The 16,196-nt window shown below is 39.2% G+C and overlaps 1 protein-coding gene across 1 annotated transcript in view; it reads right to left on the minus strand.

Moving 5' to 3' along the window:
* LOC124789625 (cyclic GMP-AMP synthase-like receptor) overlaps positions 1–16,196 on the minus strand; it is a 285,521-nt gene that overhangs the window by 126,064 nt on the left and 143,261 nt on the right. The window contains exon 6 of the mRNA XM_047257043.1: positions 10,079–10,237. Coding sequence (XP_047112999.1) covers positions 10,079–10,237 — 159 coding nt within the window. The remainder of the gene's footprint in view (positions 1–10,078; positions 10,238–16,196) is intronic.

Consider the following 16,196-nt stretch of genomic DNA (forward strand, 5'->3'; position numbering starts at 1 on the left):
AAGTTCCACAGAAGAAATTTTATGACATGTGGAAGGTGGGAGATGCGGTACTGGTGGAAGTAAAGCTGGGAGAATGAGTCATGAGACAAACTAAGGTAGCTCAATCAGTAAATTACTTGCCCATGAAAGGCAAAGGTCCCGAGTTCAAGTCACACAGTTTTGATCTGCCAGGAAGTTTTTTTAATATTTATAGATATATAAGTAGATTTTGTCTGTCATGCATCAGTGGGACTGTGTATGTAGTTATCGCTAGGATGACTCCTATGAATGTGTTTTTCCTTTCATATGCTGTTGTTTAGAATCAAGGCTGGTACATGAGGGGGAGCTCTGGTGTAATGACTTTGGTGTACTTGTTAGCATCACGGCAAGGCATGCTGTTAGTCATTGTTTCAAACCTGCCCAGCAGCAATTATTTGTTTTGTAGTATTTATAATTTCTGAAAGTTTCTTGAAGTATACTATGTTTGTGGTGTTTGAATATCTGGAATATTCTTTGGTTGTATAATACTAGTGTCCTGGAATAATCGATGTTTGTATAACTGTACTCTAAGTCCAAAATAAATCTGTTCTAGCAGCACATTGGTGTTCTTAATAAACACACTTTCAGTGCAAAGTGTTGTATTTCGTTGACAATCCAGCTATTCGATTTGGACTTCATTGAGTTTATGATTTGACACTGTTTGTTGGAGATGCTAAGTATGTCACTGTGGCTCCATTTGGAAACATAAAAGCCATCGCCTACATGGACAGGAACCAGAATACAAGCAGTACATCATTCCCGTGATCCGTTGATTCAAAGAAAAATGGATTCCAAGCCACCAACAACTCAGCTGTACATCAGGTATCCATAAGTGTTCTCTAGCCAATTAAATAGCTAAAAAGATTCAACTGAGCCACAATGTACACCAGATGGGATGACATGAGGTATTTGGCTAATGTGTACCTTTACTTGGACAGCACAGGCCAGTAGTGGTTTGAGAACACTGAAAAGAAGCTTGACAGTAGGCACAAATTCCGAGCCAGATTGAAGAAAAGATTTGGTAACAATCAGCAACAATTCCACATAGTGGAAGAACAAGTGAAGAACAAGACACAATACCATGAGCAAATGATATATTTGTAAATACAGAATGTTTTGGACCTACATGTTTTGGTCTAACATGCCAGAAGCTAAAAAAACTCACACTTGATGAAAGAAGTCTCAGAATGCACATACCAAGTACTTATGGTAAGGATCTCACAATGACAGTGAAATTAATCAAATGCTGCTAGAAAATCAAGGAAATGCAATAGAAAAGAGTCAAATGGAAAAGGTATGACCAACTACTAAATGTAATCTGTATGACAATTGTGAAATACCACCATTAGCTTGCTTCTCTCATATGCCTGACAGCAAGAGAAGAAATAAGAAGAGATACACCAGTGTATAGCAACCAAAAATGATTGACCAAGTACACAACGGATAGCAGCCTTGGATGTCAACCAGGTATGTCTGCAGATAAGACAGAATGCTGAAGAGGTGTGTTGGACTTCAACACCAATCTTCGCCAATAGTCGAACACACCATGAAGAATAGATTTAGCCAACGTGGACTTACACCACCACTGTCAAAGAACAACCCTGCATCAGACCAACTTGAGTACAACCAACTCCCTCATCAAGTAAAATGCCCTGGCAGAAGAACTGACATCTGGAGGACAGAGGATAATGTCACAGTCTGTTTTCACTGTGGACACCTTGGACACATTGTGCACTACTGCAGAGACAGAAAGTGAGTGTTCAGTGACTTTTATACCACAAGATGTCAACCATCACAGCAGTCCTATTCACATCAATCATCTGCAGATGATTATAGTTGATCTGTGGACTGAAGCTCATCACCATACCCTGAATGAGGTCACACCCCAACATACTCCATTCCCTTTCACCCTACAGAGGCACCAGCTGCTCGCTTAGCCATGGAATTCAGGAAAACCAAGCAAGGCAACCATCCAAGGTGGTGACACTGACACAAATGAAAATGCTCCCTGGATGACAGTTGCTACAATGACAGGAAATTTCATCAACATCATCATCGATAGTCAACCACTACAGGTACTAGCTGACTCAAAGGCTTCTTTTTCTGTGATGTTGAGTTCTTATCATCCAAAGCTCAAGAAGACTATGTTCCATGATATGAAAACAATGGTGTGGAAGGCTGTAAATGTGAAATACATCTACCTGACAGGAATATATATTGAAAGAATAATTACAAGGTTATCATGAAAAGTAATGCCTTTTATACTTTTATGTGCCAATTCTTAAGTCCCTCTAACTAAAAACAAATGTTATTAACATTCCACATCATTATTCTTAATGTTTACATATTTATTTCTCAGCATATAGTCACGTCAGTGATGAACACATTTCTCCCGACAATAGAACAGTTTGTTGATTAAGGTCACTCTAGAATAACTGATTTTGTTGCCAGAGGCACAACCTCACTTGTGCTTCATTACTATCAAAGTGAAGTCCTCAAAGACATTCTTCATATTTTGGAAACAAATGAAAATCAGATGAGATCACATCGGGGCTTATGGAGGGTGATTAATGACAACAAACCAAATGCTTTGAATTGTTGCAGATGTCACAGTGCTTGTGTGTGGTCTATCTTTGTTATGCTGCATGATAGGGTGTTCCAGGTGAGGATCAACTCTTTCAGTTTGAAACTTTATTACAGCACATTGTTTCTCACTCACTGACATAGTTATGTTACACACTACCATGTTACAAACCAAAATTCTCTGCCCTGTTATGACAGATGAAAGAAAATACATAGACATGAAGAATAAAGATGAAGTATGTTAGAAATGCTTGTTTTATATCAAAAGCTTTTAAAGTTTTCACATAAAAAATTCGGAATCATTACTTTTCAGATTGCCCTAATATCAATGATGAAACAATGCTCTTCAAATTTATCAGTTTAATAGAATGTAGTTATAACTTATTCTTAGATAGTATGCATTACAAGCAGTCATAGACTGTGGAAGACTTCATATTAACAAAGCTATTCCACCACACAATATAACAAAGATTGCTCTAAAAGGTTGTTCGCTGTTGACGACTTTTAATCTGCCACGACATTGTTAATCTGCCATCATCAATGAAAAGAGTTCCAGCTGTCAGTTCAATCAAGAGGCACAGTTATACTGTGAAGCCTCTGTCAACTTCAAAAAGTTACGTAGGCACACAAAAGACATCCAAAGGACTTCTAAGCCAACTAAAAATCATGTTGAAGTGTTCATTCTACAGATCTCTGCCTAAATCCAAAACAAAATCGTCTTCATTATCCAAGTGATAAATATGTTGAGGCACCTAGTGAAAGGCAATGGAGGCCATCCCAATACAGAGAAAATAAGAGCAGATTTTCTGACTCCTCAGTGCACTTGTGATGTAAGAAGTTTTCTCAGAATGTGCTCATACTGCCAGCAATCCATAAAAGATATCTGTCCCTTGCAAGAACTACTGCTGGGAGGTGCCAAATTTTTATGGAACAAGGTGCAAGAAAGATCATTCCTTTTCCTTGAGGATCCTCTCCAGCTCTAGCATAGTCTAACAAGAATGTTGAGACAAAAATTCAAATCAATACTAGCAGTTTTGTGATAGGGAGGTCATTAAAATGTGATAGTCAATGATTTGTGAGTACTGTCCAAGTCCAAGAAGACCTAGTCCACAAAGACTTACTTTACAACTGAGAAAGAGTGCCTTCAGTTGTTTGGGCCACCAACAAGTTCAGGCCACATTTATTTGGCAAACCATTCACCACCGTCACATATCACCATTCTTCATACTGCCTGCTAGCCTGAGGGATCCGTCAGGTTGACCCGCAAGATGGGCACTGAAGCTTCAGGAGTACAAAACAGCAGTGAGGATGAAATCTCAGTCATTGCTGCATTATATTACATTGTTGCTGAGCAGAAGAGAGATACAGCATTGCTGAAAACCATCAAAGCCTTGAGGAATGAGAAAGAGATGAAAACTGGATCCCAATTAATACACAGAACGTCATGTTATGATCCAAGTTGGCAGCCGCTATGCGGGTATCACTGGCTCTATTGAACCATTGAACACTATGTGAGTCACTCTAAGGGATGCCAATGAAGGAAGAATGTGCCACAATTACCTCTGTGCCTCACGTACCAATCCTGCCTGCAGAAGTGTCATTCCACAGTGGATAATAGTTTGCACTGACTACCTCAGCTACTGTGCTATCAGTAAAACTGTGCTGGTTGCTGAAGCTCGAGCCCCTACAAGGAACTTTGGTTCGTTGAAGGAGATATCATTCTGAAGCATGGAGCACCTTTGCGATTATCTCTGATCGTGGAAAAGGTTTCCATTTGCGACTGGTATCAGAAAAAATTTTGTTGTGACTTCATTCACAGGATGACAACTGCTTACCATCCACAGAACCAATGGCCTCATAAAATGCTTTATTGAGACATTGTCAGATATGCTCTTGATTTACACTGATGTCAAACAGAGAGATTTGGTTACAATATTGTCTGTTGTAACATTAAGATATGACACCCCAAAGTAAGACACTACAAGCTAAGTAAGACACTACAAGCTTCACCCCAATCTTTCTGCTCCACGGTTGCAAGACAAAATGATAATGGATACATGGTTTCCACTTCAACTGATCTATATTCAGTATGACTAAGTGAAACAGCTCATGATCAAGATTGAAGAAGCAAGATAACTGGCACACAGGAGAAGAAAGGAGGGCTGGCCAGGGTGGCCGAGCGGTTCTAGGCGCTACAGTCTGATACTGCGTGACTGCCACGGTCGCAGGTTCAAATCCTGCCTCAGGCATGGATGTGTGTGATGCCCTTAGGTTAGTTAGGTTTAAGTAGTTCTAAGTTCTAGGGGACTGATGACCTCAGCAGTTAATGTTATTGGAAAAATTATTAAAGTTCTACAACATAAGTTATCAGTCATCACATATGAGATAAAAAATAATATCCTTTCATCAAGATGACAGAAACATACAGATGTCATTCATGTCCTCTGTACGATGTTCTACTACAGTCCAGGGGCAGAAATCAGTGATGGGACTTCGAGGATACTGAAGACCCACTTAACAATCATTAAGCTTCAATGAGAGGGGCTATAATCACAGTAAAGAGGATGTAACAACATGACCATAATACGAGGTTCCACCTGCACAGTGATACAGAGCACCACTGACATGGTCTGGATTCTGGATGCTGTAATTTGCTCCTGCTCCTATTAGGACTTATGAAACAGTGGCTCAATGTTTTTCTGGGATTAGTTCGGTTCTAACTGTATGTTGGTGTTCTTAATAAACAGGATTTCTGTGTTAAGTGTTGTATTTAACATAAAGATGACCTGAACACCACAAGATGATTATAAAGATTACACGTTAAGTTGCAGACAGGAACAACGAAAAGAGACTTACGCATTAGCTTTCAGCCTTCACCAGAAAAAGAAACACACATACAAATTCATTCACACCAGCAAGAACACCTCATGCACACATGACCGGCACCTCTGGCAGCTTAGCCCAGAAAATATTTGTTGTACCTGTCTGCAACTTAATGTGTCATCTTAACAGTAAGTAGTAATATATCTTTTCCTTATATTGTTTGGTTTTAATCCTGGTATCTCATTGACACACCAGCCTTTGCATTTGGACTTGAATGTGGTTACAATGTGAAATTATTTCATGGAGACACTGGGAACTTCAAAAAATCTACTTCACTGTGGCTCCATTTGGCATCATAAAAGCCCTCACCTATATTGACAGGAACAGGTTACCAGCACCACATCATTCACATGATCCATTTATTTAGTTGACCAATAGATTCCCAGTCAGCAGTAAGTCAGCTGTACATCAGGCATCCATCAGTGTTCTCCAGAAATCCCAGTTCAGAAACAATGAAATGGCTGAAAAGATTCAACTGAGTCAAAATATACAAGCAGTAGGATGACATATTGTGTTTGGCTAATGTGTACTTTTACTCGGAGAGCAGAGGCCAGTTGTGGTTTGAAAACAATGAATAGAAGCTTGATAGTTGGGACAAATAAAAAGAACTTCAATAACCAAATTGAAGAAAATACTTAGCAACAATCAGCAGCAATTCCACTTAGCAGAAGAACAAATGAAGAAAAAGAACCAATACCACGGGCAAACAACACACTTATAAATACAGAATGTTTTAGTCTTATGCCGCATCATGAATCCTTACACAAGAGAAGCTGACAAAAACTCACACTTGATGAACAGAGTTGCAGAACCCACATACCAAAATCAGAAAAGAGTCATATGGAAAAGGTATGACCAACTGCTGAATGTGGTATCTGTGGCAATTGTGAAAAACTGCTGTGAGCTTGGTTCTCTAATACGTCTCATAGCAAGAGATAAGATACACCAGTGTACAGCAGCCAGAAATGTTGGACCAAGCACACAAGAGATAGAAGCCTTGGATGTTGACCCGATATGTGTGGGGATAAGACAGAATACTGAAGAAGAAGTGTATTGGTCTCTAGCACCAGTCTCCAACAATGGTTGAATGCACTATGAAGAATGGACTCAGCCAACTCAGATTTATGCCACACTGTCAAAGAACAACCCTGCATCAGACAAATTCGGGGACAACCAACTCCTTCATCAAGAAAACACCCTGCACAAAAATTGACATTTGGAGGACAGAGGACAACATGACAGTCTGTTTTCACTGTGGACACCCTGGACACAATGTGCACTACTGCAAAGATAAAAGATGAGTGTTCAATGACTTTTACACTACAAGACGTCAACCATCACAAAGTCCTATTCACGCCACCCATCTACAGATGATTATAGTCAAACTGTGGATTTAAGTTCATCGCCAAACCCTGGATGGGGTCACTCCCCAACATACTCCATTTCCTCTCAACATACAATGGCACCAGCTGCTCCCTTAGCCATGAAATTCAGGAAAACTAAGCAAAGCAAGCATCTGAGGAGGTGACACTGCCACAAATGAAAATCCTCCATGGGTGACAGTTGCTAAGATGACAGGAAATCTCATCTACATCTACTTATGTATCTATACTCTGCAAACCAACATGAGGTGCATGGCAGAGTGTATGTCCCATTCTATCAGCTATTAAGGTTTCTTCTTGTTCCACTCGTGGGAAGAATGATTGTTTGAATGTCTCTGCACATGCAGTAATTATTCTAATCTTATCCTCATAACCCCTATGTGAGTGATATGTAGGGCATTGTAGTGTATTCCTAGAGTCATAATTTAAAGCTGGTTTTTGAAACTTTGTTAACAGAGTTTCTCAGGATAGTCTGTATCTACCTTCAAGAGCCCTCCATTTAAGTTTCTTCAATATATCTGTGACACTCTCCCATGGATTAAACAAACCTGTGGTCAATGCTGCCCTTCTCTGTATACATTCAATTTGAAGCACACAATTTTTACATTTCTGAAACTGTAGAGCAACTTGGCAATCTATACACAACTTCAAAATGTTATCAATATCTGACAATATTTATGCAGCTTCTTTCAGATAGAAAACTTCATTACAGATAACTGCATCATCTGCAAAAAGCCTCATTTTACTATTAATATTGTCTGCAAGGTCGTTAATATACAACATGAACACCAAGGGTCCCAACACACTTCCCTGGGGCACATCCAAAGTTACTTCTACATCTGATAATGATTCACCATCCAAGATAACATGCTGTGTCCTCCTTACCAAAAAGTTCTCAATCCATTCACAAATTTCAATCTATACCCCATATGATCATACTTTTGACAATAAGCGTAGGTGCGGTGCTGAGTCAAATGTTTTTGAAAATCAATAAATTCCTACATAATTGATCTGAGTTTCTTGCCTATTGCAACAAATACACCTACGCCATTTCCCATTTGCCTATACTTTTAATATATACTTAAGTTATACCCAGAAGTCTCACTGCTATCAAGTTCAGGTTTCAACCAACTTTCAGTACCTAATATTATGTAAGCTTCGCTGCTTTCCATGAGCACTTCAAACTCTGGCGCTTTGTTGTGAATACTGTGGCAGCTTACCATTATAATTTTAATACTCCCACTGGTGGGAGGCATTTCTTTCGATCTTACACTGATAATTCTGGGTTTCCTACAGCTGTCATTGTCTGGATTGGATGAAGATTCACCTAATCTAAAAAGCCCTTGTGTGCATCTGATACACAGTCAGCTAACTGAGTAGCAGCCTCTGATGTTTAGTGCACACCTGACCCATTTTGGGGGACCCTACAGTTCTCAACACTATGGCACAAGTCCAGGAAGTCACAGCCTCACTTGTCTCCAGTTAAGTTCTTACAGTCGACTCAGAAACAAGGGGCCACAATCAGTTCTGGGTACAGTGCCACAAACTGTGATCTTCATTGAAACTCCATGCGCATGGCTGGTCTTCTCAACCTTCTCTGCCAGTTGCTGTAATGACCCAAGTATGATTTCTGAGCCCAGATGACAGGCATCATTTGTTCCAACATGAGCCACAATCTGCAGTTGGTTGCACCCTGTTCCCTCAATCGCAGCTGGGATAGCCTTTTCAACATTTTGGATGAGGCCCTCAGCCATACACACTGAATGCCCAAGAAAAACACTGCAGCTTGAGTTTATCTTGATCAAAATAGCTAAAATGTACAGCACCAACAGCGTATGTCTTCTCCCTGTTGCAGTTAACAAACATCATCGATGGCCAACAAGTCCAGGTGCTAGTTGAGTCAAGGGCTTCTTTTTCTGTAATGTTGAATTCTTATCATCGACAACTACAGAAGACTATGTTCCATGATATGAAAGTGATAGTGCTGAAGGTTGTAAATGTGAAATACATCTAGCTGACTAGGACATGTATTGCAAGAATAACTGCAAGGGTGTGCTGAAAAGAAATGTCTCTGTATTTTTTATGTAACAACTCTTAAGGCTTTTTAAATAAAACAAATGTTATTAACATTCTATATCTTTATTCTTCATGTCATATGTATTTATTTCTCAACACACTCACTCTGACTAAGAACACATTTCTCACAACAATAGACCCTTGTTGACTAAAGCCACTGTACAATATTTGGCTTTCTTGACAGAGCCACAACAATATTCACATCTGATTTAACAAAAATACATATTTTTCTGGGATTGTGGTATAGAAAATGTGACATAATTTTATGAAAATATCATGCCATCAGGTAAATTTTTCATGATGAAACAATATTTTTTTCGAAATTAGTGATTCAGTGCATGTAATACATCATGCAGAAACAGAAAACACTGCTGAGAACAATATACTCAACTTCAGTTGATGCAGCATTATCTGTGGTGTCTGGATTGTCACCCCCACAATACCAGCTTGTCTAAATTATGTTGATGGGAATCATCCTCACTACACATCCTTTACACTCCCCCCCAACACACATGCACACACAACAATCTGACTAGTCTCAGTCTCTGCTAGCTCCTGTGCCACGCCCACATTCTCCCATTACTGTACCCATTATTTCATTCTCCTTTCCATACTTTCTCTCCTCTATTCTATCTTCCACTCCCAAGTCACAACTCCACTTTGTTGTGCACCAAACAAACCGTCCTGTGTTTGCACCAGTGTGAGCTCACCCGTGTTCCACTGCTGCTTCTCCCTCCTAGTCTTCAGTCCCTTAGAGCTTGGCAGCATTTTGAATTTTGTTTGTGTGCCTACCAATAATACAATGCCTCAGATGTGTTTCTTGATTTCCTCATAGTTTCAGGAAATAATTATGACAAAAATGTTAATATTTACATGAAACAGTGTTTCCATTCATAGTTTGTCTTCAAAGCATTGGCAGAAGACACACAATCAGTTTTGACCAAGTTTATAATCAGAAATAGTCTGGTTGATATGCTCCAAAGACAACAGTTTCATTTTGACTGGCAATTTTTTTTTACTATACTATTCTTTACTTCTCTAATTTTGGTTGTGCACATTTTCAGTCATTGTATGCATCATTTTACAAAATAAAATAAATGCATCATTCAAAGGATACAATGTAGTATAGCACTTACCTCTACTTTCATTTCTGGTGTCCATCCACGCAAATTTTCTACAGTTGGCCAGTATTCAAATACAAAAACAGGAACGAAATCAAGTGATAATCGTAGTTCAGGGTGTTTGATAAGTGTTACAGTTAGAGTGACAGCAGGTCCTGAAGTTGATCTGTTGAACTAGAAATAAGAAATAAACATACTGTATTCAAGTATGGATATAAAAAGTAACATCAACTCAAAAAAACAAGAACTGCAAATATTAATTATAAGTTTGACTCTCCAACATAGCAGCCAACAAGTTTATATCACTGTACTCATTAAGAGGCATTTGCTGCAAACATGTTTAGTTTACTGTTAGGGCACTGGAAAACAGGTATCATGAATGACCAGAGGCCTACTTACATAATGAGAGAATACAACTTAACTGCTGAGAAATCTCAAGTTGGAGAGACTCAAAGAAAGGGACAAAAAGTCCCAAAGACCCTTCTTGGAAAATTTCAAGAACTGTTTTGAAAGATGGAATCTGCAAAAATCATTCAACCTTCTAACCATTACTCTCTTGGAGACTATGAAGTTATGCCAGAATGAACAGCAACACACACAGACAGAAGCATATAAACAATCATTATCCCATTAACTCATCTGTAAATCAAATCAGAAGGAAGCCTAAACATGGTACAATAAACAAAACCTCTGTCAAGAATTTTAGAGAGACTCACTGAGTACAGATGTAGATGTATACGTAAGTGGAGTAGATCTAAAAGCACAATTAATAAATAGGAAAGGGTACAATCTTATCCATTTTCCAACGTGTTTCCCTGAAAATTGGTGACATACACAAACTACAAGAACATTGTTGCATTTACTGCATTTCTCCCATTCTGTGGATATGTTACCAGGAAGGCTTTAAACAACTAAATAGACACCAGGACCAGATAATATTAAAACCTGGTCAAAAACTGTTAAACTGATGTAGCTAACAAAATACACCAAACCTCTAAGAGATTAGTCTATGTGTAATACTATATATCAAGCAGGTGTAACTAAAGAAAATCAGAAAAAAGCCGGCCGGTGTGGCCTTGCGGTTCTAGCGCTTCAGTTTTGAACCATGTGACCGCTATGGTCGCAGGTTCGAATCCTGCCGCGGGCATGGATGTGTGTGATGTCCTTAGGTTAGTTAGGTTTAATTAGTTCTAAGTTCTAGGCGACTGATGACCTCAGCAGTTAAGTCGCATAGTGCTCAGAACCATTTGAACCATCAGAAAAATCTCTGTCAGTCCACAAACAGAGCATGGTACTACAGCACATGATTAAACTCTGTCCATGTCATTCAGTGGCATTTGGTGATTGTCTGTGGCTGATACCCCTTGTGTCTCAAGCAGAAATTTTTTTGCCAAGTCCTGCAGACTGAAGCGGAATACATCTGGAAACACTCAATATATGACCTAACTTTTCTAGTACCCTGCAGTAGAGTGCAGCAGCACTGATACCATTACAAAAATTGTTGTGGATTGATACGTTGCTTTCTCCCCCCCCCCCCCCCCCCCCCCCCCCCCCCCCCCATGAACCATGGACCTTGCCATTGGTGGGGAGGCTTGCGTGCCTCAGCGATACAGATAGCCGTACCGTAGGTGCAACCACAACGGAGGGGTATCTGTTGAGAGGCCAGACAAACGTGTGGTTCCTGAAGAGGGGCAGCAGCCTTTTCAGTAGTTGCAAGGGCAACAGTCTGGATGATTGACTGATCTGGCCTTGTAACAATAACCAAAACGGCCTTGCTGTGCTGGTACTGCGAACAGCTGAAAGCAAGGGGAAACTACAGCCGTAATTTTTCCCGAGGGCATGCAGCTTTACTGTATGATTAAATGATGATGGCGTCCTCTTGGGTAAAATATTCCGGAGGTAAAATAGTCCCCCATTCGGATCTCCGGGTGGGGACTACTCAAGAGGATGTCGTTATCAGGAGAAAGAAAACTGGCGTTCTATGGATCGGAGTGTGGAATGTCAGATTCCTTAATCGGGCAGGTACGTTAGAAAATTTAAAAAGGGAAATGGATAGGTTGAAGTTAGATATAGTGGGAATTAGTGAAGTTCGGTGGCAGGAGGAACAAGACTTCTGGTCAGGTGACTACAGGGTTATAAACACAAAATCAAATAGGGGTAATGCAGGAGTAGGTTTAATAATGAATAGGAAAATAGGAATGCGGGTAAGCTACTACAAACAGCATAGTGAACGCATTATTGTGGCCAAGATAGATACGAAGCCCACACCTACTACAGTAGTACAAGTTTATATGCCAACTAGCTCTGCAGATGACGAAGAAATTGAAGAACTGTATGATGAAATAAAAGAAATTATTCAGATTGTGAAGGGAGACGAAAATTTAATTGTCATGGGTGACTGGAATTCGAGTGTAGGAAAAGGGAGAGAAGGAAACATAGTAGGTGAATATGGATTGGGGCTAAGAAATGAAAGAGGAAGCCACCTGGTAGAATTTTGCACAGAGCACAACATAATCATAGCTAACACTTGGTTTAAGAATCATGAAAGAAGGTTGTATACATGGAAGAACCCTGGAGATACTAAAAGGTATCAGATAGATTATATAATGGTAAGACAGAGATTTAGGAACCAGGTTTTAAATTGTAAGACATTTCCAGGGGCAGATGTGGATTCTGACCACAATCTATTGGTTATGACCTGTAGATTAAAACTGAAGAAACTGCAAAAAGGTGGGAATTTAAGGAGATGGGACCTGGATAAACTGAAAGAACCAGAGGTTGTACAGAGTTTCAGGGAGAGCATAAGGGAACAATTGACAGGAATGGGGGAAAGAAATACAGTAGAAGAAGAATGGGTAGCTTTGAGGGATGAAGTAGCGAAGGCAGCAGAGGATCAAGTAGGTAAAAAGACGAGGGCTAGTAGAAATCCTTGGGTAACAGAAGAAATATTGAATTTAATTGATGAAAGGAGAAAATATAAAAATGCAGTAAATGAAGCAGGCAAAAAGGAATACAAACGTCTCAAAAATGAGACTGACAGGAAGCGCAAAATGGCTAAGCAGGGATGGCTAGAGGACAAATGTAAGGAGGTAGAGGCCTATCTCACTAGGGGTAAGATAGATACTGCCTACAGGAAAATCAAAGAGACCTTTGGAGATGAGAGAACAACTTGTATGAATATCAAGAGCTCAGATGGAAGCCCAGTTCTAAGCAAAGAAGAGAAAGCAGAAAGGTGGAAGGAGTATATAGAGGGTCTATACAAGGGCGATGTACTTGAGGACAATATTATGGAAATGGAAGAGGATGTAGATGAAGATGAAATGGGAGATATGATACTGCGTGAAGAGTTTGACAGAGCACTGAAAGACCTGAGTCGAAACAAGGCCCCCGGAGTAGACAACATTCCATTGGAACTACTGACGGCCTTGGGAGAGCCAGTTCTGACAAAACTCTACCATCTGGTGAGCAAGATGTATGAAACAAGCGAAATACCCTCAGACTTCAAGAAGAATATAATAATTCCAATGCCAAAGAAAGCAGGTGTTGACAGATGTGAAAATTACCGAACTATCAGTTTAATAAGTCACAGCTGCAAAATACTAACACAAATTCTTTACAGACGAATGGAAAAACTAGTAGAAGCCAACCTCGGGGAAGATCAGTTTGGATTCCGTAGAAACACTGGAACACGTAAGGCAATACTGACCTTACGACTTATCTTAGAAGAAAGATTAAGGAAAGGCAAACCTACATTTCTAGCATTTGTAGACTTAGAGAAAGCTTTTGACAATGTTGACTGGAATACTCTCTTTCAAATTCTAAAGGTGGCAGGGGTAAAATACAGGGAGCGAAAGGCTATTTACAATTTGTACAGAAACCACATGGCAGTTATAAGAGTCAAGGGACATGAAAGGGAAGCAGTGGTTGGGAAGGGAGTAAGACAGGGTTGTAGCCTCTCCCCGATGTTGTTCAATCTGTATATCGAGCAAGCAGTAAAGGAAACAAAAGAAAAATTCAGAGTAGGTATTAAAATTCATGGAGAAGAAATAAAAACTTTGAGGTTCGCCGATGACATTGTAATTCTGTCAGAGACAGCAAAGGACTTGGAAGAGCAGTTGAATGGAATGGACAGTGTCTTGAAAGGAGAATATAAGATGAAAATCAACAAAATCAAAACAAGGATAATGGAATGTAGTCTAATTAAGTCGGGTAATGCTGAGGGAATTAGATTAGGAAATGAGACACTTAAAGTAGTAAAGGAGTTTTGCTTTTTGGGGAGCAAAATAACTGATGATGGTCGAAATAGAGAGGATATAAAATGTAGACTGGCAATGGCAAGGAAAGCGTTTCTGAAGCAGAGAAATTTGTTAACATCGAGTATAAGTGTCAGGAAGTCGTTTCTGAAAGTATTTGTATGGAGTGTAGCCATGTATGGAAGTGAAACATGGACGATAAATAGTTTGGACAAGAAGAGAATAGAAGCTTTCGAAATGTGGTGCTACAGAAGAATGCTGAAGATTAGATGGGTAGATCATATAACTAATGAGGAAGTATTGAATAGGATTGGGGAGAAGAGAAGTTTGTGGCACAACTTGACCAGAAGAAGGGATCGGTTGGTAGGACATGTTCTGAGGCATCAAGGGATCACAATTTAGTATTGGAGGGCAGCGTGGAGGGTAAAAATCGTAGAGGGAGACCTAGAGATGAATACACTAAGCAGATTCAGAAGGATGTAGGTTGCAGTAGGTACTGGGAGATGAAAAAGCTTGCACAGGATAGAGTAGCATGGAGAGCTGCATCAAACCAGTCTCAAGACTGAAGACCACAACAACAACAACAACAACAACATGTTGTTTTCTACCAAATGACAAATTTGTTTATCTGCTTCATGTACTCAAAACTTAAGATAAATTCACGTTTGTAATATTCAGTGCCTATGTTCCCAGCAGTGACTAATTTTATTTTCTGTTGTGATCAAAGTGAATAAACTAACATCAGCTATGAGTTTCTATGCTGCTTCTGGCAAAATTAGATGAACTTATATCATTATATATTCTAAAATCTACTTGTTTGTTTATTATGTAATGATTACTAAATAATGTTAGTAACAAATTTCAATGTTTAGTTACATAAGAGAGATTCAAGTAAACATTATAAAGTAGTATTCTATTTCAAGGCTTTCGTTAGACATATTGATAGTATACACATATATGCATTGCTATGCCACTGTCTGGGGTCATTCTCAATACTGGTTCTAGTGATTAACCACAACCGCACAATGGATTGAGTGGAAGCATAAAACCTGCTTGCGCTACTAGCCCACATCTGTTACAGTAGATGTCCATTATCTCTGCTCTGAGTTGACCTAAGGCTTCTAACATTATGTGAACCACAGCATGGTAAAATGAATGCTGAAAATTTTATGCAAAAAATTGAAACATACTATCTCTTGTGACAGGGATGCTACAACGTGAACACATCCTAAAATGGTATATAAAGGTATTTCATTGAATAAGAAAGTCATCTATTTTTGCAATATTTCAGTGAATGTGGAAGCCAGCTATTTTGTAAATTTAATGGTTCATCTGAACTACAACACATTATAACAGTGTGATGTAGTACACAGTACAATTTACTTAAAAATGCAAGGATTCTCTTTACTGATTAAGAAAGTACTGCTTTACTCAGACAACTATTCTCAGCAGTAGAACAAAGACTATACACAGACTGACAGCATGTTAAAGTACACAACTGTACATACAACTTCTGATCTTTTATGAACAAACACCCTGCAAAAAATGAGAGGTTATAGTTTAATGTTTCACTGGTGTCTTGGTCACTGGAAATGACCTGTCTTTATTGAAGGAACCATCTTGGCATTCACTTCAAGTGGTATAGGAAAACTGTGGAAAGTCTAAATAAAGAGGAATGGTTGACTATAATTGAGGGGCTGAGAGTACAAGTAGTTCAAGTACTTGCTGAAGCATGGCCAAAGCTAAATGACTATTTACAAATTATGTGAGTTACTACTGAATCAACACTTTTTTTTCTAGTCGTCAGTTAGTTCATGTATAACCATATGTATGGTTAGAGACTGCACTATGCATGTATTACTTTTTACAATACATTGAAA

The sequence above is a fragment of the Schistocerca piceifrons genome, chromosome 3, assembly GCF_021461385.2.
Source record: "Schistocerca piceifrons isolate TAMUIC-IGC-003096 chromosome 3, iqSchPice1.1, whole genome shotgun sequence".
Classification (NCBI taxonomy): Eukaryota; Metazoa; Arthropoda; class Insecta; order Orthoptera; family Acrididae; genus Schistocerca; species Schistocerca piceifrons.